A 25919-nucleotide genomic window follows, 5' to 3' on the forward strand; every position below is an offset into this window, starting at 1 on the left:
CTCAAGGAAGGCGGGGAAGGAGCAGCCAGAAGCCGAAGGGACGCGCAGAAAGAAATGAGGTCAAGATACGCTCACTGCGGCACCAAACGCAGAGCGGCTGGAGCTCCAGGCACCACAGATGGTCCCAGCAGATGAAAGGAAGGTGGGTGGACGCTGCCCACCAGACGCCTCGCAGCCCAGAACAGCATCCCCGCGCCTCTTCTCCCTGCTTTACTACCTTCCCAGCACTTAACACAGCCGCCTGCTGAAACAGGGGGTGCCGGTGCGGGTGCCGGTGCTCGGCTGTACACCCCGCAGCACGTCTCCAGGCCCAGTGCCGTGCCCGGCCCAGGACAGCGGCTCAGCAAGTGCGTGACAGATGTGTCCAACCCAGTGTGGACCGCAGACTTGGAGTCCCTCACCTCGGCACTGACCCGTTGGTGCCCACACCCCGCATCATGCCCCTGGTGTCATGGCCAGCGGGCACACCGTGGCTGTGGCAGGCTCTTCCATCAGAGCCCGTGGAGCAGAGTCAACAGGGCACCGGCACTGGTCTACGGAGGAGGTCGGACCTGCCCTGAATCCTGCCGTCGGCGTGTGGCCGCGGGCAGTCAGAGCCTCGGTGCCGGGACGCGGGCTGGCCCTAACTTTGTGTCAGCCAGTGGGGAGGGCCACCCTGTCCTGCCCAGGGCACACTCGTGACCCCGTCACCACCGGCCAAGCCCTTTCTGATGTAGTTTCCTGCTGGCACCACTTTTGGGGGACATGAGCCGGACCTCAGCTTCCTCCCGGTGTTGAGGGATCCGCCCCAGGCCTCCCCACATGAGCACCCACCTCTTGGGGGCACAGACTACCTGTCCGCCTTCTCCAGGACATCGGCGACGTTGCTCAGCGGCTTCCGCAGCTGGCGCCGCAGGTTGTGCTGCAGCAGAGGGAGACACGTGTTCCACTGCGTAGCACACACCACGTGGATGGGCCCAGGCTCGCCCAGGCGCACGGCTCGCTGCAGGGCCACGTTGAGCCTCTGTACTATGCTCAGCTGCATCTGCACGAGACACATGGGCCGCCTGTGCGGACGGGAGGCAAACCCCGCGCCCCACCCAGGGAGCTGGAGGCTCGGGTGGCTGCGGGGGCCAGGGCCTGTGTCACCAGCCCTACAAGGGGCTGCTTGTCTGTAAGACACTTCCCTGAAAGGCTGGGAATGGGCCCCGCACACCCACATGGTGCTTCTCTCGCACGAGCTGCTTCCATCCAAGGGTGTGTACTTCTCGAGCTGGTACCGTGACCACAGTGGCCTGTGGCCGGCTCTGTCTACGATCCAGAGACCCCCTCCTCTGTCCTGTGCTACATACGCCCTTCCCACCAGACAGGCTCTGGTCTCACATCTGAGGATGTGGGGAGCCGGCTTACGGCCCACGCTTCCTCAGAGCCCCCTGGGGCTGCCCGCTGACCCGAAGCTTGGTCCCATGGCCTCTGGCTACTGGCAGCCTCAGGGCCTCCCCTCACTCTGCCTCCTGAGCTGGCAGCTGATGCGCCCTGACCGGTGCCAGTGGACAGCAGCAGAGGGACTGAGCTTGACACAGCGCCCGCTGCAGCCCCTCGGGCCACCCATGCTGCTGCAGCCCGTGGCCAGACGTGGGGCCGGGATGCTCAGGAAACCATGCCCGACGCTGTCCTGGTCAGGCTCCTGCCAGGTGCCAGGTGGGCTCAGGGCTAGAGAAGCCCATGAGCAAGTCCAAGAGGAACACGGACATCCGCCAGGCAGCAGTGAAGGCGCGGAGCCTGCTGCAGGTGCAGGGGACAGAGCCCCGCGGCCGGCTGCTGCTCTCTGGCTGGAAGGTTCTCTGGGGCGCCCCGAGCAAACCCTAGGAGCTCCCGCCTCAGCCATCACTACTCGGTGCCAACCGTTTGCTTTTCCTTTTAAGCTGCCAAATTCTCATTAACGAGTAGTCTAAAACAATCTCTGCATTCCTTTCCTGGCCGGGGCTGCTGGTCCAAACCTACTGTGTTAAACAGCAGATGCCCTTGTGTCCCCGCGATCCGAGGGGCCGGCAGCTTCCAGGAAATGCACAAACTGCTGAGTGATGCCGTCTCCTGTTCAGGGATTTACCTCGACGGCCGCGCGGACGTAGACTTTAAGTTTACTTTCGAGACTCGAAGCTTCCAGTTCACACTCCAGGCACTCGATTTCAATCAGCTTCCCAGGATCCTGCGGGACACACACCGTCTCTGCATATACGGGAGATTTTTAAAGGAAGCAATCACACACGTTCATCAACCTCAAAGACCATTTTAAAATACTACTAACGTACTAGGTAGAAATTCAACAACAAAAACAAGAGAATACAAAGACATATAACAAAAACTTTAAATATTCCCCCAAAATGCAAAGCTTTTTTTTTAAAGGTTTTATTTATTTATCTGACAGACAGAGACACAGCAAGAGACGGAACACAAGAGGGGGGAGTGGGAGAGGGGGAAGTAGGCTTCGCTGCGGGGGTCGATCCCAGGACCCTGAGACCACGATCTGAGCTGAAGGCAGAGACTTGATGACTGAGCCACCCAGGTGCCCCCAAATGCAAAGCTTTAAGTGAGAAAGCAAAACTTTTTGATACTTTTTTAATTGTGGGGAAAAAAAGATAATTTCACTAGACCTTGAATTTTTACAGAATTACACCAACTTCAGATAAATGCTTATAACCCTTGGCAAACACGTTTTCTTTCACTTACTCCCTGCGGGGTTGGGATGAGAGCACCCTGCTTGGCAGGGCCGAGGCGTGGGCAGTAGGAACCCAGGATTTGTCTCGCGGGCCTCACTTTGCTTCTACGAAACTGCTAAGCTCTTCCAAAGGCGCTGTGCCATTCTGCATTCCCGCTGGCCCGAGAGCTGTGGCGTCCCCACGTCCTCTCCACGCCGAGTGGGGTCGGTCTGTGCGTGCAGCCATCTAGGACGTGTGTCGCCGTGAGTCAGTCCAGAGCGCACACGGGTCTCCGCCTCGGTTCCCAGCACAGCGCTCCTGAAACGCTTGTGATGCTCTAAGTGTTAGAGCACTGGGGGCATCTTTCCTTCCACAGACTGGGGGCTGGTCCCACAAAGGCCAAGCCCTGACGACAAGCTGGGGGCTCTCAGCCCCACCCCCGCCCTCCAGAAATGCATCGCTAATTGGATCGTGCCTATGTGAGGAAACCCCCGTAAAATCCCAATAGTACAGGGTCCAGGGCGCCTCCAGGTTGGCAAACACGTGCACATACTGGGAGGGCGGCCCACCCGGCTCCACCAGGACAGAAGCTTCTGCCCTTGCTCAGGACCCCTCCCCCCAACTCTCCCCTACGTCTCTCTCTGGCCGCTCCTCTGCACCTTTATTATGTAATAAATGAGTAAACGGGTTCCCCTGAGTTCTGTGAGTTGCTCTGGAAAACGGATCAAACCCAAGGAGGGGGTTGTGGGAGCCCCTCATTTGTAGAGCAGAAGGACAGAAGTTGGGGGTTCCAAAGTGGGGGAGCAGTTCTGCGGGACTGAGTCCCTCAGCGTGGGATCTGGCGCTGTCCCCAGGGAGAGCATGAGAATTGTCAAAACCGGAGGACACGCAGCAGGTGTCCCGGAGACCCGGGGTGCGGGAGTGCGCCGTGCGGTGGGAGCGCGGAGAGGAGCGCGGAGAGGAGCGCGGAGGACCGGGGAAACCAGCGCTTCTCGGAGTCCATTCTTCGGTCCGTCCACGGTCTTCACCGGGGAAAGTGCCTACCCCGAGCTCTCCGGTTCCTTTTTTCTTTTCTTTCTTTCTTTCTTTTTTTTTTTTTTGGTTGTTTTCTCGAGCACTGAACGCTCCCTGCACAGCCGGGCCCAGCCCTGGGTCAGACAGGACTCGTGGACACCTTCACTCAGGACCTACTCGGTGCTTCATTTTCTGAACGAAGGTTCTTCATTGTAACAAAATGTGTCGACTTCTTGTATGAATCACGCTCCACATCGAATCTAAGAAGTCTTTGCCGAACCCCAGATCACAGAGACTCGCTGTTGTTGCTCTGCAAGTCGTCTCCCGACGCTCGTCCCACGCGAGGTCTCGCGTCCGCGTGCGGCGGGAAGTGGGGGCTGGTGCGCTCGCTGGTTCGGTTCGGCTCCGGCTCGGACGCAGTCTGCTCCAGCGCCATCGTGTAAGGGGCAACTTCCTCACCCACCCAACGCCGTCACGCCTCTGTCAAAAGGCAACTGGCCGTACGTTCGCGGGTCTAACGCTGGACTCGCCCCGTGGACATCGCGTCCTTCAGGCCAGCGTCACTGTGGCTGACGTGGGCGCCGCCGCGGTCCCCCCGCGGGCCAGGCAGCGGCCGTCCTCGACGCCCGATCTTGGTGCCGTCGCGTCTCTGCACACGTTTTGTGACCCGCGGCCCGTCTCCGGAGCTCTCCTGCCGGGCCTCTGCTTGGGACAGCGCCAGCGCCGCCGTCGACGCGGACAGAGTCTGGGGGTTCACATCGGTATCTTCCCTCTAAACAGCCAATGGCCTTTTGAGGAGATTTAAGTATTTGTCGAGTCTTTCACTCCTGCTCCCGTGGTGGCCCTTTCCGGGCTCCTCTCTATTTCTGCACACCCGGACTTCCCTCCCGCGCCACTGGCCTCCACACGAAGAGCTTCCCCTACGTTTCCTGTAGCCTGAGTCACTCTTTCAGATTTGGTACATTTTAATAAATATTTAGCTCTTTTTTAAATTTTTAAATATTTCTTTAAAATTTGAGAGGGAGAGAGCATGAGCCTTCAGAAGGAGTGGGAGAAGCAGACGCCCCACCGAGCAGGGAGCCTGACGAGGGCTCGATCCCAGCACCCCAGGATCACGACCTGGGCTACGGCGGACAGTTCCCTGACTGAGCCCCACAGGCGCCCCTTACATCTGGTTTTTAAAGATACTTTCGGAGCGTAGATTTTTAGGCAGATGGCTTTCCTGTTTTTCATACTGTAAAGATGTCGCGCTTACATGTCTTGGCTTGCATCATTTCCAACGAAGAGTTAGCTGTCGGACTCACCAGGGCTCCTTAGTACCCCATGTTCCCCTTTAAAGACGACCGCGTTTGGAATTCTGACCCACCGTGTCTCGGGGTCCTTCTCTCGCCTCTCCGCGGGGACTCCGACGACGCGCACGTTGGTCTGCCCAAAGCTGCCCCACGAGTCGCGGGAGCTCGGTTATTTCCGTGTTTCTCCTCTGCTTCATTCTGGTAGTGCTAATCTTTTCCTCTGAAATGTCAGTTCTGCTTTACTTTAAAAAATTTTTATTGAGGTATAATTGACGAATTTGTATGTGTGGAGCGTAGATGTGATGATATATGTATACATTAGGATTTTATTACCGTAATGAGGTAAATTAAGAAATCAATCGCTTCACATAGTTTGTTTTATTTTTTCCTTTTGGCAAGAATGCCCAAGATCTACCCTTTGGGCAACTTTCCAATGTACAGCCCAGTCATCAAGCTGTGCACCAGCACCTCCAACGCAGCCAGTGCCCCTGACCAACGTCTCCTCCTCCCTGCACGCCAGGACCTCCCAAGGCCCATTTTATTCTGTTTCTCCATCTGGCTTCTTTCACTGGGCACGACACTCTAGACGCGTGCACGCTGTCACACACGGCAGGATTGCCTCTGTGTGCCCTGTGGTGTGTGTGGTGTGTGTGGTGTGTGCGTGTGCACGCGTATACGCGCACACACGTTCTCTTTATCCGCTCGCTGCGGGCGTCAGGTTGTCTCCCTGTCGTGGCTATCGTGACTAGGGCACAGACAGCTGGTCCAGGGACTGAGTTCACGTCCTTCGGGCGTATTCCCAGGAGCAGCATCGCTGGGTCTCCCGCAGTCTGGTTTTCGTTTCCCGTCATGGCTGTGCCACTTCACTTCCCACCTCGACTGTACAAGGGCTTCCTTTTCTCCACGTCCCTGGACATCTGAAGGGGGTGGGAGCCAACACTTGTTATCGCCTGTGTCTTTGCTGACACCACTGTAACGGCTGTGAGGGGGCACCACGGCTTCCATTTTAGCCCCGACGGTGGGGGATGGTAACTTCCTTTTCACGTACTGCTTGGCCACCCGGGTCTCTTCTCTGAGAAAGTGTTTATGCGGGTCTTCAGCTCATTTCATTCACTAGAGTACTCGGGGTTTTGCTACTGAATTACAGGAGCTCCTTGTCTGGTTTAGGTGCCAGCCCCTTCTCAGACACCCAGTCGGCAAGGGCTTCCCTCCTACGCCCTGCGCTGCTGCTCCATGGTCGACCGTTTTCTTCGCTGTTTGATGTAGTCCGTCTTGTTTACTTTTGCTTTCATTGTCAAAGCCAAAACGTCGCCAAGACCCACGTCAAGTTTTTTCCCTATGTATGCACCTGGGAGAGGCTTAATGGTTTCAGGTCTTCAAGGTCTTTAATCCATCTCCAGTCAGTGTTTGTGAGTCCTGAAAGGTGGGGTCCAGTTGCACGCCTCTGTACGAGGTCGCCCAGCTTCCCCAAGGTGTGCTACCGGGGCTTTGCCAAACACCAGTTGACATTATGCGTGTGCACTGACTTCTGGGCTCCCGATTCTATTCCGCGGCTCGACGCCTCTATTTCTAAGCCAGTACGCCATGATTCCGATTCCTGTAGTTTTTAACGGGGAGATGAAGCAGCAGGAGACCCGCGGCTCCGCTCTTCCTTCTCAAGAGCAGTGCGGCTCTCTGGGGGCCCCACAGACTTTCCACAGCTTTCAGATTTTTTTTTAAAGATTTTATTTATTTGACAGAGAGAGATCACAAGTAGGCAGAGAGGCAGGCAGAGAGAGAGGGGGAAGCAGGTTCCCTGCTGAGCAGAGAGCCCGATGTGGGGCTCGATCCCAGGACCCCGAGATCATGACCTGAGCCGAAGGCAGCGGCTTAACCCACTGAGCCACCCAGGTGCTCCTAAGATTTTTTTTTTAATCTTTTGTGAGAAAGACCATTGGAATTCTGATAGAGATTGCATTGAATCTGTAGATGGTTTGGGGTAGTATGGGCATTTTAACAATTTTAATTCTTCCAATCCATAAACATTGAATATCTTTCCATTTACTTGTGTCTTCCTCAACGTCTTCCATCAACACTGCGCAGTTCTCGGCACCCAGGTCCCTCACGTCCTCGGTTAAACTCACTCCTGAGCAGTTCGTTGAGTGTGATGCTGTCGTAGACGGGGTTGCTTTCTCAAGTTCTCTTTCGGATGGTTAGATTTAGTGCACAGGAACAACAGATTTCTGTTGATTTTGAGTTTTCTAACTTTACTGAATTTGCTCATTAGTTCTGACTGCTTTTAGGGGAACTTTCCTTTTAGCTTTTCACCACAGAATACGATGTGAGTTGTGGGCTGGTCGCAGGAGACCTCTGTGGAGACATCACTCCGTGTCCGGTTTGTTGAGCGTCGTATCACGAAAGGATGTTGAATTTCGACAAACGCTTTTCTTGCGTGTATTGAGATCATCACATGGTTCCTCCCCTTCTTCACGTTAAGGTGCAGCGCCACAGTTACTGGACCCGCCTGCGCTAACCCCGCCTTGCGTCCTCAGGATAAGTCACGCCCGCTCTGGGCACCTGATCTCCATGACGCGCTGAGTCTGAGCTGGCCTCCATGTCCATCAGGGACACCGGCCCGCACTTTCCTTCTCTTGTAGTGTCTTTCTCTGGCTGTGCTATCAGAGCAGCGGTGGCCTTAAAAGTGAGCAGGGGAGTGTTCCTTTCTCTTCAGTTTTTTGGGGTTTTTTTTGAACACTTCATAAAGGACTGGCATCAGTTCTTTAATGTCTGGTGTAATTCCCTGGTGAAGTCCTCTGGTCCTGGGCATTTCTTCGTCGGGGATTTTTTTTACCAGCTCAAGCTGCTTGCTAGTTGTCAGCCCATTCAGAGTCTGACTCGCGGTTCTGTCTCGGTAGGTTTGTGTCTCTGGGAACGGACCCCACGGGTTATGGTCGCCTCGGGGCGCAGCCGTCCTACGCCCCTTCACGTCCCTGGGGTGTCGGCGGTACCGTCTGTGCTTCCACTTCTGGTCTCGTGGGAGTCGCCTCTGTTCTGTGTGCGTCTACAAAGCCCATCAGGCCCGGAGGGCAGCGCCAGCCAGCAGGTCCCGTCATTTGCTGTGTGAGGGACAGGTCCCTGGGGACGGCGAAGGGCCGCAGACCCTGCGGTTACCCGGTCGCCGTTCACCTCTGCTTCCAGGTGTGGTAAGACTCGCCCACGCCCTGGGTGCTCCGACGCGGGGCACACACGCACGCACGCACGGCGGTCCCGGCCTCGTGACTGGGCGACGTTTCTCACCAGAGAACGATTCTCTGTCCCGCGGCGTCGGTTCCAACTTCGGGTAAGCGCGGGGGTCCGGCTCCTGCGCTCACCGTCCTGCACGCGGCCCCAAGTGGCCTCCTGTGGGCAGCGGGCGGCCGGGCCCGTCTTCGACCCGCAGTGCACTCGGCACCCCGTCTCTGCGGGGGAGAAGCCGGTCCTTCTCCGCCACGTCGCCATGAGCAGGAAACGACTCGCCACTGCCGGCTTCCTCTCCGCCGGCCGGCGTCTCCGGTGAGGCGCCAGTCCCCGCTGCGGCGACCCCCCCCCCTCCACCGGCTCCCCACCCCCCAAACCCCCCCTCGTCTCTCCCGTGCCCCGCGGGCAGCCAAAGCTTCCAGGAAACACCCCGCGGCGAGCGTCTGCTCAACCTCCTGCAGCCACACAAAACTCTCTTGTCACTACTCCCCACTACACGGCATGTTTCCCACGTCACAATTCGCGATTTTCATGTTTCGTGCCCGTTACCTAGTCACTGCGACGCGTCGTCCCGAGTGACTCTGTCTTCCAGACCGCAGGGGCCAGGCTCTGGCCGCACCGGCCGCCGAAGCGCCGTCCGACGCGTCCCCGCTGCCCGCACCGGTGCGCTTCTGATCCCGCCCTGTCCCTTCCCGTGAAGAACTCGCTCCGCTCCCGTCTCCCTCCGTCCTCCGCTGCTCACGGACAGCATCACGGGACAACACACTCCTGCCCGGCAGCTTCTGCCTTCCGCGCTCGGAATGCGTCGCCCGGTCCCTTCCTGGCCTGCGAGGTCTCTGCCGACAAACCCTCCGACGGCTCACGGTGACTCCCTTGGATGAATCAGCGTGTTTCTCCTGCTGCTTTCAAAACTCCTTTATAATAATAATATGTCGTACAACAAACCGTCCGGCACTTGGATTCTAAGATCCTTCGGTGCAGTCTTCGCTGGGTTGAATCTCTCTGGGACCTGTGAGCCTCGTGTCCTTGGACGACCACCTCTTCTCCAGACTAGGGGAAAGTTCAACCGTTACTTTTTTTAAACCTGTTTTCTTGCCTCTTCCTCGTCCCTTGCTTTCTGGGACCCCCGGGACGCGCACCCATAATTCACATCGGCCTTCTGTACTGTTTTGTTTCTTTGGGGAAATTTCAAGTCACCTTTCAGTTTACAAATTCTCTTTTCTGCTTGGATCAAGCCCCCGACCAAAGCTCTCCACTACACTTCTCGCTTCATTCACTGTATTTGTTCTTCAGCCCCAGGATTTCTACTCGATCGGGTTTTTTAAGAAATCTCCATCACCACTGAACTTCTCATTTTGTTCCCCTGTTATTCCTGACTTCCTTGAGTCTCTATGCTCTCTCGTAGCTGAGCTTCCTGGAAACAATCACTTCGAATTCCCTGGCAATTCACAAACCTCTGTTTCTTCGGAGCACCTTACTGGAAAATTGCTGTGTCCCTTTGGTGGCGTCGTGTTTCCTTGTTGTGTGTGTCTGTGAGGATGTCTGTGCATCTGATGAAGAAGTCTCTCTTCCAAGCGGTGCAGTCCAGTTCCGGCGGGGAGAGACCCTCCCCCGTGGGGCAGGGTGAGAATGCCGGCCAGGGAGACGCGGCCGGCAGCTCTAGCGCAGGGAAGGCCTGTGTCGTCGTCCCCACGCAGCTCCGCCAGCCGAGGTCAGCCTCAGCAGACACGGTAGGGTGGGTTCCCCAACAGTCAAGGCTGCTGGTCTCTAGTTTCAAGGTCTGTTGGGGTCCGTGGTGGCGAAGGCTACTGGGGGCCTCCTGATTCCTTTCTCTCCCTCAGGGGAGGTCGCAGCCATGGGGATCTCTTTGGGCACTAGGGCCGGGCTACAAGCACTCTAGCAGCACTGGGAGCACTACGTCGGGAGGCTTGCAGAGCAACAGCACTGGCTCTGGGTCCCGGGCACTGGCTGCTGACATAAGCAACACTGTGGTTACGTGGGTGTGTGTGCTGGCCAGGCATCAGGACCTAGATCGAACTGCTTTAAATTCCACTCCAGGAGCGATTCTCAGCCCTGTGTTCCCGTTCAGACAATTCCTGGTCGGTGGCTCCCTCACCGGTGTGCACGGGTCCCGAACGCACGGGCGCGAGTCGGATCCCAGCTGAAGACTCGAAGGGGGGTCTCGGGCCTGTCTGGACCCCCCCTTCTCGTGTGGCTCGCTGCTCCCTGGCGCTCTGTCCTGTGAACCAGGACTGCTCTGTCCTCCGGGCGACCCACGGCTCCGCGGCTCGGCTACCGTCTCGGGCTTCACCTGCGCTCGCTCCTGCGCCAAGCTGCGGCGTCCCACCTCCCGAGCTCCGCCTTCCTTCACTCTCCACCGTTTGGTCCCTTGAAGATTTTTGTCTCATATTTTGTTTGTTTTTTTTAGTTGTTTCAGACTTGAGAAACTTTTACTCCAACTTGGCCAGAAAAAAGTTCATTTCTTTCACGATGTCACTTTCATATCTTTCCCGCTTTTAAGGAAAGTTTCCCGTTCTTCCGAAGTATCATAAAACGACACGGTTGTCTTTGTTTACCGTCCCCTCCGGAGGGTGGCGACTACCAGGCCCTGCCGCTCAGTCGTCTCCGTCTCCACCGCGCCTCTGCTCTCTCGCTCGGCGTTGGCCCACCCGGACCCCCTGAGAGGGACCCGGCATGTGGACTTTCCAACCACGTGGCCCGTCCCTGCACAGAGACCCTACGAAGAAAAAGCTGACAAACCCTGAAAACCTGAACACGCCCACTTCACAGAGACCGTAATGACCTTCACATCCGCTCACCTGGTCGACAAAATTTGCCGAGCACCTCCTGAGTGCCAGACATCATAGGCTGGGAGGGGGGTCACAGCAGCAAACAGGTCAGACGGGTCCCTGCCCTCACAGGGAAAATGGACGACACAAACCTCACCATCACGCAAGAAGGTCGAGGTGTAATCATGTGACGAACAACTTACCGGGAAAACAGCACGATTTCAAACCGAGACGGACCAGTACCCGTGAGAAAGGACAAACGTAGTACGTAAACTGAGATGCTCATATTTGTAGGAAGAGACTTAACACATTTCTCAGCACACAGATGAAAACGAACCAAATAACACCGAGGCTGTTTAATGGACACACAGAATCCTTCACTTAAAAAGTGAAGACATCCTCTCCGAGTCTGCCAGAATACCTACAAACCCCAAGAACAAGAAATACGGAGTACGCTGCAAAGGGCCAGTGAGGAGAGGGAGGGGGCTGCGGTCCCAGAGGCGCGACTCACGGGGCTGTCGGCACTGGAGCTCCGCGTTTAAGAAAGAAGCGGGCCTCGGCGTTTCCACGGATACCACAGGCCACGCAGCAGCACTGCCCTGGGGGAACGGCCCTCTCGTGGGAGGTCGCTGTCTGCGGGTGGCCTGAGCGGGGGGGACACCCCAGTGCTAAGGTCGGGCCACTGTGTGTGGAAACAGAGGATGGGAATGACTCCGTAAAGAACTCTGAAGTCCTTCAAAAATGTGCCTCCGCCGGTTCCGGTCCCTGCGCTCTCTGGCCGCGCCGCCGTCCAGCCTCAGCCGCCCGCAGCCCCGCCGCCCGCAGCCCCGCCGCGCACCCCAGCCTCTCTCCCAGCCGGCAGCGCCGTCCAAGGACCACCCGCCGTCCCGGTCCGGGTGAAGTTTTCCTTCCTCTTCAGAACAATTTCCAGACCAAGAGAACCACAGACGTGACGGCTCTCCCCGCGAACTGTCTCACGACCCGCGCCGCGGAGGGGACACTGCGCTGGGACTGGATTTGGAGGCAAACGTCAGAGAAGCAGCCGAGGTCTGCGACTCACGGGGACTCTGGGACCAAACACGGCAGGTGCTCAGGGGCAAGTGCAGGACGTGGCCGAGGCGGAACGGCCCCAGCGTCCGGGCGACCCCCCTCCCCTCGCGCTCTCACGGGCCGCGGCGCCCGCTGGTGCTGGGGAGCCGCGGCCACCGCGGGCAGCCCAGGAGCCTCTGCTCTGCCCAGAGCCCTCACAGCCCCCACAGTCAAGGCACACGCCGAGGTGCGCACCCGTGGGAAGCCCGGGCAGGGAGGTAAGTCTTTCGTTGGAGCCAATATTTTAACAATTATTTTTAAACCTTGAAAGTGCAATTCGCGAGTACTTTCGTGTCCGTGGACTTACTATAGAAATAAAGGTAAGTACGGGTAAAAGCTTTAGGTACAAAATGCTGATTCCAGCCCCTTCTGTGAAAGCAGAGGGACGGGCGGAGGTGTCCAGTCATGGGGCTGGCAACAGGCTGTGGGTCGGGAACTCTGCGAGACACTGGGCAGCCCCTCTGGTGAGCCGTGGGGCAGCCGGCAGCAACCTGGGCCGCGGCCTCAAGGGTGGCGAGACTGTGGGCACGAACCGCACCCCCTTGCCAAAGGGCTGCACCCCTGCACAACCGGTGCCTCTTCGCCGCCGCACCGCCTGCTGCGGGCCTCAGCCCCGCTCTCCCTCCCTGCCCTCCCCGAGCACGCGCCGCAGGCGCACAGCCGCCGGCCACTTACTCTGCTGTCGACACTCTGCAGGTCGGAGAGGCAGGCGGAGGCTATCTCCTCACACTTCAAGGCCAGGGAAAGCCGGGCCAGTTCGAAGAGCAGAAGAAGTCTGCGAGTGAGGAAACAGAAGGGCCCCGTGTCGGCGCGGGCGTCAGGGGGGCACGGCCGTGTGCTCCTCTACCCGACAGGGGAGGCAGCGGTCGCTGGTTAACCCCACACGGGAGATAACACCAAACAAAACCATGGCCCCGGTCCCCAAGCCCGGCCCCCGCCAGGCCCTGATGCCACACTGGGCGGGAACGAAGGGCTCGATCCGCTCAGGAAGCTGCTCCTCCTCCTGTGCCCTCAGACGGTACAAGCACAGAGGGGACAGGGACGAGCAGCCCCGCACAGCCGTCAGCACCCGACGTCACTGTCGGACTCAGCAGGGCTGTGGGAGCAACACAGGGAACAGACACGGACTTCCTGACTCAAAGCCTCTTCCTCTGGCTACGGGACACACATCCAGAGGCACCGCTGGTCCCGGTCTCTGCAGAAAGCCGCAAGCAGATGCTAACGTCGTCTGGGAGTGCAAAGGACCCGTGACGGCCAGGGCAACTTGGGGAACGAGCTGGAGACCGGACGGTGTGATCTGAGACTAGTGCAGCAGGACGGGCCCGGGACCCCGCCTCGACCTGACATCCCGGCCAGGCGGTTCTTCGCTGGGCTTGGGAGACCCTTCCTGCACACCCAGGACCTCAGCAGCACCCCTGGCTGCCGGCCTCCAGATGCCAGCAGCAGCTCCCCGCCACAGCTCCCAGCGGCCTCCAGACATGCCAAACGTCCCCTGGGACAAGCCGGTGCCCCTTCTGCCCTTTGCAAGTGAACCATCGCCGTCTTACTCAGGACCCCAGGTGGACTGTCTGCTGTAATAACCGAGCCCAGGGTCGCCACCCTCCTGCCCCTGCGTTCCCGCTGTCCTGGCCCGCCGCCTCCTCCACCTGCTCAGCCCCTGGAGCCCCAAGGGCCCCGGCAGGCCTCGCCTCTTGATATCCGGCCCCTCGGTGCTCCCGAACCTCTGGCCGCCTGGACCCACTGCACAGGTTAAGAGGGAGAACCCGAAAAGGTACAAATCACAGAGTTTCAGTCATTTTTTTTTTTTTTAAGTTTTAAACAGAACATTTTTCCCGCCCAGAATTCTGGGCACAGAAGCCCGGGTGGAAGGCGGTCAGCAGAGCCCCTCCCTCGGAGTCGGAGCCGCAGGCCGTCAGACAAGGAACCACCCCAAGCAAACACAGAAGGCAGCTGCGGCCAGTGAGACAGGAGCCGCACGGGACGGGCCCCTCCTGCAGCCCGAGCAGCACCTCTGGCGAAGGCCCGACCATGCGGGAAGCCGAGGAAACTGAGCTGTCGGCGTCAGGAGCCGCGACGCAGCCCCCGGGCCCACACACAGGAAAAGCCGACGTTCCTGGGAAAGGAAAGCCCGAGCCGCACCGCAGCGGCCAGGACCGTCTCCAGACCTGGAGGGTGGGAGGGCCTTGCTGGGCTCCGAGGCCAAGGCTGACTCCCGCTGGGCGGAAGCACACGGCCCTGGGCTTCTGGGGGACCAAGGTCAGCCTCGACTCACGGGGCTGCTGGGGAAGGACTGAGCACCAGGCCCCGGACTGGCGGGATACATGTGAGTTCGAGTTAGTCTTGTATTAAATACCACATTTCTGTACATCAAAAATTAAACACCTAAAAGGTACCCAAACTGGGACAAGAGGTAAGCACACAGGAGCTGGAGGGCCCAAATTTTAAAACAGAAAAAGCTTCTGCGAGTCAGTAATGAAATGGTTTATGCCCTTATTAAAAAGCTGGGCAAAACAAGCTGAAAAGGCGAAAGATTTCTGCGCTCTGAAGAGAAACCAGAGTATTGGGCAAAACAAACACTTTGTAGGAAACGAATACAGGGGAAAACGCCAGGACAAAACAGCCGCGGTCCGAGGGAGGGAGCAGCGGCACGCCCCTCCTCCAACCTGCCCTGCCGCGGCCAGAGAGGTCAGAGGCCAGGGTCCTCACAGCTGGGCTCCACACGGCTTCTGCAGCATGTCTCAAGTACCCCAGGGTCCCATTTCTAGAAACTTCCTGGAGCTGCCCATATCAGTAGCGAGACCCCAGGGCAGGGCCCAGCTGTCACACGGCTGGCCCGAGGGGACGCGGCAGTCGTGCAGATGCGTGCCATGCGTGTGCACGGCCTCTCTGACCCGACGAGCTCGGGCTGACTCCCCAGAGGGCCTGAACACCCACGTTAAGAACTTCGCCGCAGACAGTCTGTGAGGTAGGAACAGCCTCACAATTTCTATGGGAAAAGCAGTTCACAACCTGTGAGATGTTAACGCTGGAGGTTCACACTGATCCATTTCCAAACTCCCTATAATTATTGCACGTTCAATTTGAAATAAGAGAAAAATGATGGATTCCATCCATTCAAAGATCTATTTGTTTTAGAGGGCGTGAGCTCGGGGTGGGGCACAGGGAGAGAAGATCCCAACTGGACGCTGCACAGAGCGGGCTCGGTCCACATCCCTGACACTGTGACCTGAGCCGAAACCAACTGCGTCCCCAGGCACCGCAATGATCAAAATAATTTAAAAAATATGTATAGACACCACCCCTGGCCCATTAAATCTGTATAAATGCAAGAGCCGTGGAGGAGCTCCTGCAGAAGAGACAGCACGGACGGGAGACATCTGGGGCCCCTTCACCCAGTGTACCACGGGCGGCCTCCAGAGGCCTGGCTCGCAGCCTGCATGACCCGGTCCTCTAGGAACGCGCAGCCTGGCGCCTGACCACGTCCCCCACAATTCCGACTCCCCGTGCGCAGGTCAGCGGTCCCCAGCCGGCTCCGACAGAGCACCCCCGCATCCCGCCGACCCCCGCATGGCAGCGGCGCCGGGATGCCCGTCCGCAGGCAGCGCGAGACAACGGGCGTGTGTCGTACGCCGCTGGCCCCGGGGTAACTTGTGACGCAGCGACTGGTTATCACACCCCCTAGACGAGTTTCCGGAGGCGGCAGTGATGGGCTGCCAGCTACTAATTGGCTTAAACAACAGAATTTCATCTCGTACAGTTTTGGAGACAAGGAGCTGAGGTCCAGGGCAAGACCCGTCCTGCTGGGTTGCCGGCAGCCCTGTGCTCATCGGCTTGTAGCTGCGATGCTCTGACCTCGGCCCCCGGCGTCACCTGGCCTTCTGCCCCATGAGAATCTGCATCCCAGACCTCCCTCTTCTTATGAGGACCCAAGCCACCCATGAGGGCCCACCCCAATCCGGTATGACCCCACCCGAGCCTGATGACCTCTGTAAAAACCCTGTTTCCAAATAAAATCATGTTCACCAGAAGCAAGGGTTGGGACTTGAACAGGTCTTTTTGAGGGACACATTTCCACCCATAACACCCCAAAATTAACGAATGAGTGACAGCGTGAAAAAATACACAAGTAATGATTACAGACCTTGGCCACAGTGTTCCGTGAGTCGGGAGTGTGGAGAAGCGGAGGGACAGTCACTGAGAACTCAGAGGCCGCCCCACGGCGAGCGGTACGCCCCGCGGTAATCGGGGCACACAGACGGGACCAGAGCAGGGAGGTCACTTCAGCCACCACCGCCGCAGGGTAGGGCTGGCGCTTCTTCCTCCGAGTCACGGGGAAGCCCGCCCGTCATCCCTGCGGCACACACCAGGGCGCGCCTCCTGCTCCTGCCGACAGCCGCTGGCGCAGCTCCCCGCTCCCGGGAACCCAGGCTGGGAACCCAGGCCGGGATGTCTGCAAACGCCAGCGGCGCCAGGGCACGGAGGAAGGCGCAGACTGGAAAGTGAAGTCTGCGGGCAGAGGAGTCTGGCCGCCGCCACGTTTCACGGCTGCTCAGAAAGCTGAGATGTTTCAATACCCTGAAACGTGCCCATGCTGGGAAGCTGAATTTGATTTTAAAAGTACGACATGAAGTTACATATCCCATATGCTCCCCGGACAGCACAGACCTCGAGGCCCGAACCAAGAGCAGACTCTCCGCCGGGCTGACCCTGCTGCGGTCCGATGACCACGCCGACGTGACGGCGGAAAAACGCGAACACTTACTTCTCCTCTCGGACCGCAGGGGAGCGCTGGTGGTTGTAAGAACTTAAATGTCCGTAGGCCTCCTTCAGAACTGCACCCACATCTTCAGGTAACTCATTCTTGTCCAATTGCCTAGAATTTATTCAAACGTTACGTCAGATTTGTTCCAATTATCCTAGGACAGACAAAGTCTAGGGACCTGTGTTTCCCTAGACTTTCTTGCACAGAGGCCTTAAAAAGCCTCCTCCCGGGGCGCCTGGGTGGCTCAGTGGGTTAAGCCGCTGCCTTCGGCTCGGGTCATGATGTCAGGGTCCTGGGATCGAGTCCCGCATCAGGCTCTCTGCTCAGCGGGGAGCCTGCTTCCTCCTCTCTCTGCCTGCCTCTCTGCCTGCTTGTGGTCTCTCTCTGTCAAATAAATAAATAAAATCTTTAAAAAAAAAAAAAAGCCTCGTCCCTCGATGCTCCGCTGTCCAAGATGACTTCTCCTACCTCCTTAGGCCCTCGCTCCCAGAACAGGCCTCTGCCGGAACCAGAGCCCCAGGAGGGCAACCCTGCAGGCTGGCTGGGCCCTTCGTGCCTCCCCTGCTCAGGACCCTGGGCGGCAAACCGCCTCCCTGTCCTCAGACACACAGCGGTCTCCCCGCGGACCTCGCCTCACGCGCTCGGGATCTCCCCACGGCTCTGCCCTCCACACGGCGGCTCCTGTTTCATCCCCTCCGGCCGCTCGAGCAGGTGTCTGCCCGCACCCGGGTCCGTTCTTCCTCCACTTCGGACCACTACCGTCAGGGGGCTATCCAAGTCAACCCCTCCTGTTTTGCTCAAGGTCAAGGTCAAGTGTGAAGGCTCATCTGGAAGGGCCTCTCAGACAGAGCTCGCCCTGCCAGTGCCTCTGCTCCTTAACCACTTTCCTCGCTGGCTTAGAAGCTACACTCACCCACTGGCAGCCTCTCTGGCCACTTCTACGTAAAGGGAGGCAGAGTCCCGTCCTCTGGGCCCTGCCTCGCCCTCCTGTCCCACCGTCACCCACCCCCCGGCACAGCCACATCCCCTCTAGGTGCCACAGACCCTGAGTCGGCACCTAAAACCCCTAAACCACTTACGCCTTCAGCACGTTGATGTGGTAAGTGACGGCCAGGCTGGTGGAGGCCGTCTTCTCTTCCGCTAGCTGGAGCTCGCCCGCCAGTCCGTGTCGCACCTGTCACGAGGCGGACGAGAATTATCCGTCGGTGTAAACAAATGATTAGGTAGAAATCCCGATATTAGTTATTATTTTACAACTATTTCTTTCTTAAAATAATACTTATAACGAGTAAGTACCTCTTCCTTAATTACATTTTATACTTAGTTTTCACGGAGAACCCAAGTTGGTTTCCCGTACGCCCAAGTTAGCAGAAGATGACATTCCCCGTGCACGCTCTGGGGTTTACGATTCCTTAATCGTAACACATCTTCTGCTACGAGTGAAATAGTCAGAGATCACAATGAGGGCAAAGATTTTGGTTTTTTGTCAACGGATGCACGACGCACGTGCGCTTTTCTCTCGGTGGAGGGACCCGGCCGTGGTTACACACGGGTCCCCAAAGACAACATATAAGAACGTCCTTCTCCCGCATCTCTCATGTGCCAACTCACCATGACGGAATAGATGTGTCGGTATTTGTGCGGCACGTTAGCTTTTATAAACGGTGCTGCGGTGACACAGAATTTTGTGGCCTCGTCCTTTTTTCCAGCTTGGAGGTAACAGTCCAGAAGCTCCCTGGGTAATATAAACCAACTAGATATTAAAACCTGATAAAACCGTTTCCCACTGCAGATGTCTAATAACCAGGTTATTGTGCGTTATTACGTCTCGCAAACTTCAGAAAGACACACGGCTCCGCGGGCTCCCTACTGCGCCCCCGTGGCACGCGGCTCGGCAGCTATGCTACCCTTGGCCGCAGGGAAAGGAAATGTCTGCACTGTAACTACCTCAAACATCTAAAATAGTATTTTTCGGAAAGATTGTACTTATACTTATTTCCTAAACAGCCATACAGCAGGGAAAGGAAAGCCTACGGAGTCTGGATTCCAAGTTCAGGGCCCGTCCCTGGGTCCCCCTTGCAGACTCTCCCCCAGTCTCTGGCCTGCATGTCGTGCTCCCCAAAGATAGGGAAAGTCTGGCTGCTCGCCCCCTGGTCCCCTCAGCACAGGATCACACACTGACCGTGTGATCTCACCGTGGCTTCTCGGGGCTGTCTCTCCGGTGAGGCACTAGGCACACACCTCCCTAAACAGGGCCATCCTGGCTGAGTGTTATGTTGCTAAAACGTCTACCCCATTAACAATTTACTGAACCGAGTTAAAACCACAAGCCAGGATCATGACCTAAGCTCACATTTCCTGGGTTCTGATCCAAGCACTCGTCTTGTTATAACCCCCCATGATCAGGACGCTGTGATTTCGTCTGCAGACCTCATCAGACAGACACACACAAACGTAATTGTAGCTACAGATTAGAAAGCAGTGATACCCGCCCTGCCCTGGGACATGACCCTCCTGCCAGGAGCGAGCGGGAGAGGCAGCAGGTCAGAGGCTGCCGGTGCGGTGGTCAGGGACCCACGGCCGGGCGTCCGACTCACAGCATCAGCTCTGCTCGCCACTCCTTGTCTTCCTCCGCAGTCTGGTTTAACACGCTGACAACCTGGGAGAGGCTGGAGAGCAGATGGTGGTGATAGCCCGGCTTGAGGAACGGCCTCACCATTTGCCAGTAGAGGACCGATGCGTTATACACCAGGAAGTAGTACCTGCAGGGCGCGCCAAGGTCATCTGAGAGCAGGTCCCTGCCCACCAGGAGCCCATCCCAAGCCAGTCCTGAGTCCCCGAGTCCTCTGTCTCCAGCAGATGGCAACAGCGCGATCTGAGCCGCTCTGGGCCAACCGCACCCACACGGCCTATGCAGGAGGGCGTGGAGGCTACAGGTCAAGTCCAGCCACGATGACCTGGCCACGTGAGTCCTGAGGCCGGACTAGAGAGCCCTTCACCCGTTCGGTCATTCCAAACGTGATAGGCTCCCTGTGAAAACGCACCAGCCAGCAAGGTCTCCTTTGGTTCCCAAGAGATAGACAAGAACAGGCAAGTGCAGAGAGGATCATGGAAGGCTTCCCGGAGGAAGGGACATCCTGCCGAGACCGGACAGCGGCGCAGGAGGAGGGGACGTCCCGCCGAGACCGGACAGCGGCGCAGGAGGGGGGGACATCCCGCCGAGACAGGACAGCGGCACAGGGGGAAGGGACGTCCTGCCAAGACCGGACAGCAGCGCAGGGAAAGGGTCTGGCAGGTTAAAAAAAGAAGAGCAGAAACTTTGGGGACCAAAGCCCCCATGCTTGAGCGTGAAGTGCAAAGTGGAGCAGGAGGAGGGGTGGGCAGGGGAGCAGGGACCCCTCAGACGGTGGGCTTCTTCCTGAAGGCTGGACAGAGCCTGGAGGAACCTGAGTGAAGGTCCCACAGGGGACCTCTGAGAAGCCAGCTCTGCCTTGTAAGGCCCCAGGGGCCTGGGGAGGAGACTGTCAGAGCACTGATCCGGACACCCAGGGAGCGAGTCGGGATTCACACTTGCACCTCCCGTAAGCGGCGCATCCTACTCAAATAGGTCGAGTTACTACCATTTGTGTGCAAACATAACGGTTTCTCTAACATTTCTTTTTGATGAAGGAAACCTTCAGTAGGAAAGTGTGCGGGACTTGCAGCTAAGTCGCTGTGCACGTGAGGCCTCGGCCCGTCTGCCAGAGGCGACGTGGGTGAGCGGGGGCCGGGGAGGGAGGGACCCTGATGCTGAACCCACAGAAGCCCAGAAAGTAAGGAGGCCATGGAGACCGGCCAAGGGAGAAGTTCCCACAGACAAACGCCATGTGGTCACAGGAACCGCAGGAGACAAAAGGGTGAAGCCAAGGGACTCTGTGCTCGGCCCAGACCTACACGTTAGCGACAGAGCATTCGGCGAGGGCACGCAAGGACAACCTCCACCGTCTCAACAGGCAGAAGCACGTGGTAAATCCTGGTCCTGGACCTTTTACCCAATCCCAGTTAGAAACGGCCGATTCTATTACACCTACCTGGGTTCTGCTTTTGCAAAGTTTATTGCCTTCATATACTGAGTCACACAATTTTCAAATTCCTCCTAAAACAACATAAAAATTCAACATTATATTGAATTCGCCACTGAAACATCAGTCATTCGTCGTGGTCACGTCCTACGGACTGGCCTGGGAGCCTGTGTGAGAGCAGCCGGAGCCGGGGCACCTCGCGAGTCCGCATGCACACCCGGCCCAGGTCCAGGGCAGCTGTCCTGGGCACGAGCAGAGCAGGAGCATGCAGACGCCCAAGGTCAGACAGGAACTTGGGGAAAGCACAGGCGGGGAACAGGCCCGTTTCCCAGCATGGACAAGGAATCGCTCGCGGACCTTCCCCTGGAGTTCTTGAGGGTTTGCCTGGCCCGACTGAAATTTCGGGAGCAATTTCGGGAGCCGGGCGAGACTGTAAGTCTTTTGACACAAGATGTAACATTTTGAGAGAATCAAGGCAGCCTCGGGGAAGACCCGGAGCAGCACAAGCCGTTAGCATTTGCTTAGGAACAGGGACCTAGTGTGGGGGGTGCATAGGGGGGCTGGCTGCGCCCCAAAAAGCTTCACCCTCCAATGGAGGCCTGCCCTCTGGGGCGTCTCTCACCAGGTTTTCCGTGGACTTGGGGGCACAGAGCTGGGCCCTGCACAGGTGCGCTCGGCCCAGGAACTGGGTGACGGGCCCCTTCACCTTGAAGTACATCCGGAGGCAGTCATCGCTCAGGGCGGGGTGCCCCATCTGCAAGACACCGCGGTCCTGCCACCAACACCCCAGAAGGGGTGTCTGGCTCTGAAGACAGACCTGAGGACCGCATCGCCCCACCCCCCCGGGGCGCCTGCTCTCCGCGGCTCCGCCTCCTGCTCCCAGAAACAGCGACCCTCCTAGGACAGCGCCCCCGCCCCCGCCCCGCACTCAGTACCTTCAGGGCTTGTTCTGCGCACAGAACAAACAGATCGGGGCTGAAGCTTTCCATGGGGTCAAACTCTGACCTCCCGAGGTTGGCCGACTTCATCAGCTCGTAGGCCCTCTTCAGAGAGGCCTCATCTGCCGGGGCGCAGGGAAGAGGGCGCACGTGGCTCCGCTGTGCGCGGGGACCAGCGTGGGAGGGGCCTGCCGTCCGGGTCCGCCCCCCGCTGTCCGGGCTCCGCCCCCCGCGATCCGAGCTCCGCCCCCCGCGGTCCGGGCTCCGCCCCCCGCGGTCCGGGTCCGCCCCCCGCGGTCCGGCCTCAGCCCCCCGCGGTCCGGGCTCCGCCCCCCGCGGTCCGGGCTCCGCCCCCCGCTGTCCGGGCTCCGCCCCCCGCGATCCGAGCTCCGCCCCCCGCGGTCCGGGTCCGCCCCCCGCGGTCCGGCCTCAGCCCCCCGCGGTCCGGGCTCCGCCCCCCGCGGTCCGGGCTCTGCACCCCGGGGTCCGGCCTCCGCCCCCCGCGGCCGCACCCCGCCCCAGCCCGCCCCCGTCTGCACCGGCCCGAGCGTCCGCAGCAGGGGGCAGGCATCCCGAGCCCCCGCGGAGGACGACGACGCGGGCCGCGGGGGTCCGGCGGCGGGGGTGGGGGCGCGGGCCCGACCGCCTCCAGTGGGAACCCCCCGGCGGGACCCGGCCGCCCCGGGTCTGCGGTCCGCTGGGACGGGTGGGTGGCCTCCCCGGGGGCAGGGTCCTGGGGGCTTCCGGGTCCCTCCGGCCGGGGACGGGGCCCCCGCCCACCCTGCTGGCTCTGGGCGCGGGCCAGCTCCTGCGTGATGACCAGGTCCATGGCGCCGCACCGAGCGCCGCGGGCTTCCTCCGGCCGCCGGCGGCGGGGCGTTGCCTAGCGACCGAGGGGACGCGGCCGGCGCTACGGGTCGGCGACGGGGCCACACTAGGCGGAGGCGAACCGCCGCCCGGGCCCCGCCCTGAGCGCTCAGTCCCGCGCGTTCCCGCCAGCGACGTGGGGGCGGGCGCGCGGCCCCGCGGCCGGGGGAGCGGAGCCAGGGCAGGGCGCGCTCGCGTCGGGGCCCCGCGCCGCTCCCCGCACCCTCCCGGGGAGATGCTGCAGCCGCCCCGCGCCCCCGCCCGAGCAGCCCCCAGGTCGGGGACGCCCCTGGGTCTGGCCCGACTGTTCCTGCCCGGACTCCTGCCCGGGGCGGTTCCCGTGCGTCCTCGTGCGTCCTGCAGACCCGGATCCCGCGCACCTGCTCGGCCCTGGGCGGGGGCGCAGCGGCCGCGACCGTGGATGCGGGTCTGGGGCTCGGATCCTGAGAGGGTCGCGCCCCGCGGGCCGGATGCGGCCGCTCCGTCGGGGCGTCTGCGAGGCTCTGGGCTGGAGGTGGTCTGCGCGCCTCCGCCTACGCGTGCGGCTGTGGACGGGCGCCCGGGGGGAGCGGGGCTGGAGACCCCCCAGCCTTGGAGACCCCTCGGCCAGGAGCGGCGGGAAGAGCTGTGCGGGGGGGGGGGGGTGCAGAGAGGTGGAGGGCGAGGCGGGCAGGGCCCTGGGGAGCCGAGGGAGGGGTGTTGGGGGAGGGGCCGCTGCATCAGATGTGGCCGAGAGGTCAGCGAGGAGCGGTTGGGGTGAACAAGGGCGAGGCCTTGAGCGACCAGAATAGCCATTTTCTGACGGGGGGGGGGCAGGGGGTGGGCGAGGGAGGGCGGCCCGCAGTAGAGGCCGAGCCTCTGATGGAAAGCGGTGAGGCGGGACACGGGCTTCTGGGCAGGAAAGCGGTGAGGCGGGGCACGGGCTCCTGGGCAGGGACTTGGTTTCTAACGGAGAAGACAGTCCAGCCCTTTCCGGGTTGACGGTTTCATTGGTTAATGGGACGCGCGGTCGAGAGTCCTGCGGCATCTCCAGACCCGCAGCGGCTGAGAAAGTGAAGTCAGCGGATGGGGCAGCGCCAGCTGGTGGGTGTGGACGGGGTCTCTAAGGGCCGCACCAAACAGAGGAGCACAGAGGCCACCCCACTGAGAAGAGCATCAAAAACAAACCAGTGTGGAGCGAACTGAACAAAAGAGGTGACTCTCCCGGCACGACAGCTGCAAAGCCTGGTTGAGAGAAGTGCCCAGACGCGGAGGACGGGAAGACGCAGGTTTGCCAGCGGCCCTTCCCGCCGAGGGGCACACCCGGCCGCAAGCCCGGCCGACCGTTTTCTGGAAATCAACAGCTGACCCTAACCCATCCACGGAAACACAGAGGACCTGGAGTGGCCAAGTGTCCCCCCTGTGAGGGGGCAGCAGCGTTGGAGGACTCACACTCCATCATTTCCAGAGTGACAGTAAGGCCGTCCCAGTACAGAAGACAGTGGAGACCAGCGGAGCAGACCGAGCTCAGAACCAGATCCCGTGTGCGGGGTCCGCTGATCTGGCCGACATGCTGATGCAGGGAACAGGACGGTCTTTTCTCACCATGGTGCCAGAACACCTTGGAGGTGGGTAGGCACCTGGACACGCAGCCCCCTGCCCCGCCAGGCAGCCCTCGTCAGAGCCGGGTCACAGGCCGTGTGTGGGGGACAGAAAGCAAATAGCGCACCATCTTGGAGCAGACGGAAGCGTCCTAGCTAGGGCACGAAGACTGAAGCCATCAAGGAAAAGAACAGAGCTGTCCTCATCAAAAATAAAACCCCTGCTCTTCGAAAGACTGTAAGAAAATGAACAGAATGGGAGAAAATATTCGTGACAAATAAATCTGACGTGCAAACTGCACCCAGGGCGTAGTTTTAAAAGCCAGTAAATCTAAGGAAAGACAACACACCAAAAACTGGGCAGAAGATGCGGACAGGCACTGGACAGCGGAAGAGTCAGCAGGAAACACAGATCTAACTCGCAGCGAGATCCTGCTGTGGACCCACGCGGACTGCTGAAACGGAAGAGACTGACATGATGAGTATCGGTGAGATACACCCACGGGACCCTCTCCCACGGCCAGTGGGAATGAAACATGGTGCTGAGAAACAGAAGGTTTTTAATGAAGCCCCACAATCTACTTTTAGGGGTTTACCCAAGTTAGATGACGTGTCCGCAGAGAGCCGTGCTCCAGGATGTCCACTGCAGCTCGGTTCCTGTTAGCCCTGAAGTGGAAACAGCACACGTAGCCAGCAGGGAGCCCGGTGTGCTGTGGGCACGCGATGGGCTGCCTCCCTGCGGGCAGGAGGACCGAGCCGGGGCACCGACCAGCCACGTGCAGGCACGTGCACGAGGGAGGGCAGCAGCACCGGGCATGCAGGAACCCTCTCTGTGGGTCCGTGTCCACCCGGTTCTGGGCCAGGCAGAGGGAACCAAAGGCTGGGGAGACCAGGGTGTGGCTCCGAGGGGAGAGGGGGCAGGCAGGGCCCTTTCTTTCCTGGAGCATCAGGCACGTGGTTGGACTCCCTGCAGTCGCCGTTCGCAGCGGAGAGCCTGCAGAATACCACGGGCGGTCGTGCAGGCGTCTGGTCCCAGGGCCAGTGGGACTGAGCTGAGACCCAGCTGGGTGGGGAGGAGCACCGGCCTGGGGCAGCAGGACGGGGTAGCTGTGAGCCGCTGGCACCCGGAGGAGCCGGGCGCTGCGGGATGAGCCCAGGAAGGCAGCCAGAGAAGAGAATGTTGAGCGCTGTTCAAGGGTCAGCTTTCCCCGCTGAGTCGCCTCCCAGACGGTGCAGAAGTCCGTGCTGCTCCACGTTCTGTTTGTCTCTCTTTACGCCTTCTCCGCTTCTTCTGCCCCAGGAACAGGCTCCGATTTTTGGCAAGCAGAAGGCTACCTCACTTCCCACCTCCCTTGTAGCCAGTGTGGTCAAGTGACCAAGTTCTGGTCCCTTTAAAGCAATTTTAGGGGAGGATTCTCACAGGGAGAGCAACCCCTTGGTGGGTCCTCCTTTTGCTTGCTGGTGGAAATACGGCCATTGAAGGCTGGAGCTTGCGCAGCTATTTTGTGCTGTGAGGTGATGACCTCCACACATGGACGAAGAAGCCTGTGTCTCCCGGCTGTGGGGCAGCTGCTCGGTCCTGGATGGCCTTACATGAAAAAGAAAGAGACATTTCTCTTGTTAAACCTAAGCT

The 25919-nt window shown here is 59.4% G+C and overlaps 1 protein-coding gene across 1 annotated transcript in view; it reads right to left on the reverse strand.

Moving 5' to 3' along the window:
* Nucleotides 1–22828, reverse strand: part of CFAP46 (cilia and flagella associated protein 46) — an 87472-nt gene extending 64644 nt beyond the window's left edge. Inside the window, 11 exon segments of the mRNA XM_082720011.1 lie at nucleotides 834–1024; nucleotides 2090–2188; nucleotides 12754–12853; nucleotides 16841–16951; nucleotides 17920–18014; nucleotides 18452–18575; nucleotides 19438–19602; nucleotides 20911–20975; nucleotides 21524–21655; nucleotides 21837–21961; nucleotides 22620–22828. Coding sequence (XP_082576137.1) covers nucleotides 834–1024; nucleotides 2090–2188; nucleotides 12754–12853; nucleotides 16841–16951; nucleotides 17920–18014; nucleotides 18452–18575; nucleotides 19438–19602; nucleotides 20911–20975; nucleotides 21524–21655; nucleotides 21837–21961; nucleotides 22620–22668 — 1256 coding nt within the window. The 5' untranslated portion in view covers nucleotides 22669–22828.
* Between the last annotated feature and the right edge of the window lie 3091 nt (nucleotides 22829–25919).

Source organism: Mustela nivalis (genome assembly GCF_964662115.1).
Source record: "Mustela nivalis genome assembly, chromosome: 2".
Taxonomy (NCBI): domain Eukaryota; kingdom Metazoa; phylum Chordata; class Mammalia; order Carnivora; family Mustelidae; genus Mustela; species Mustela nivalis.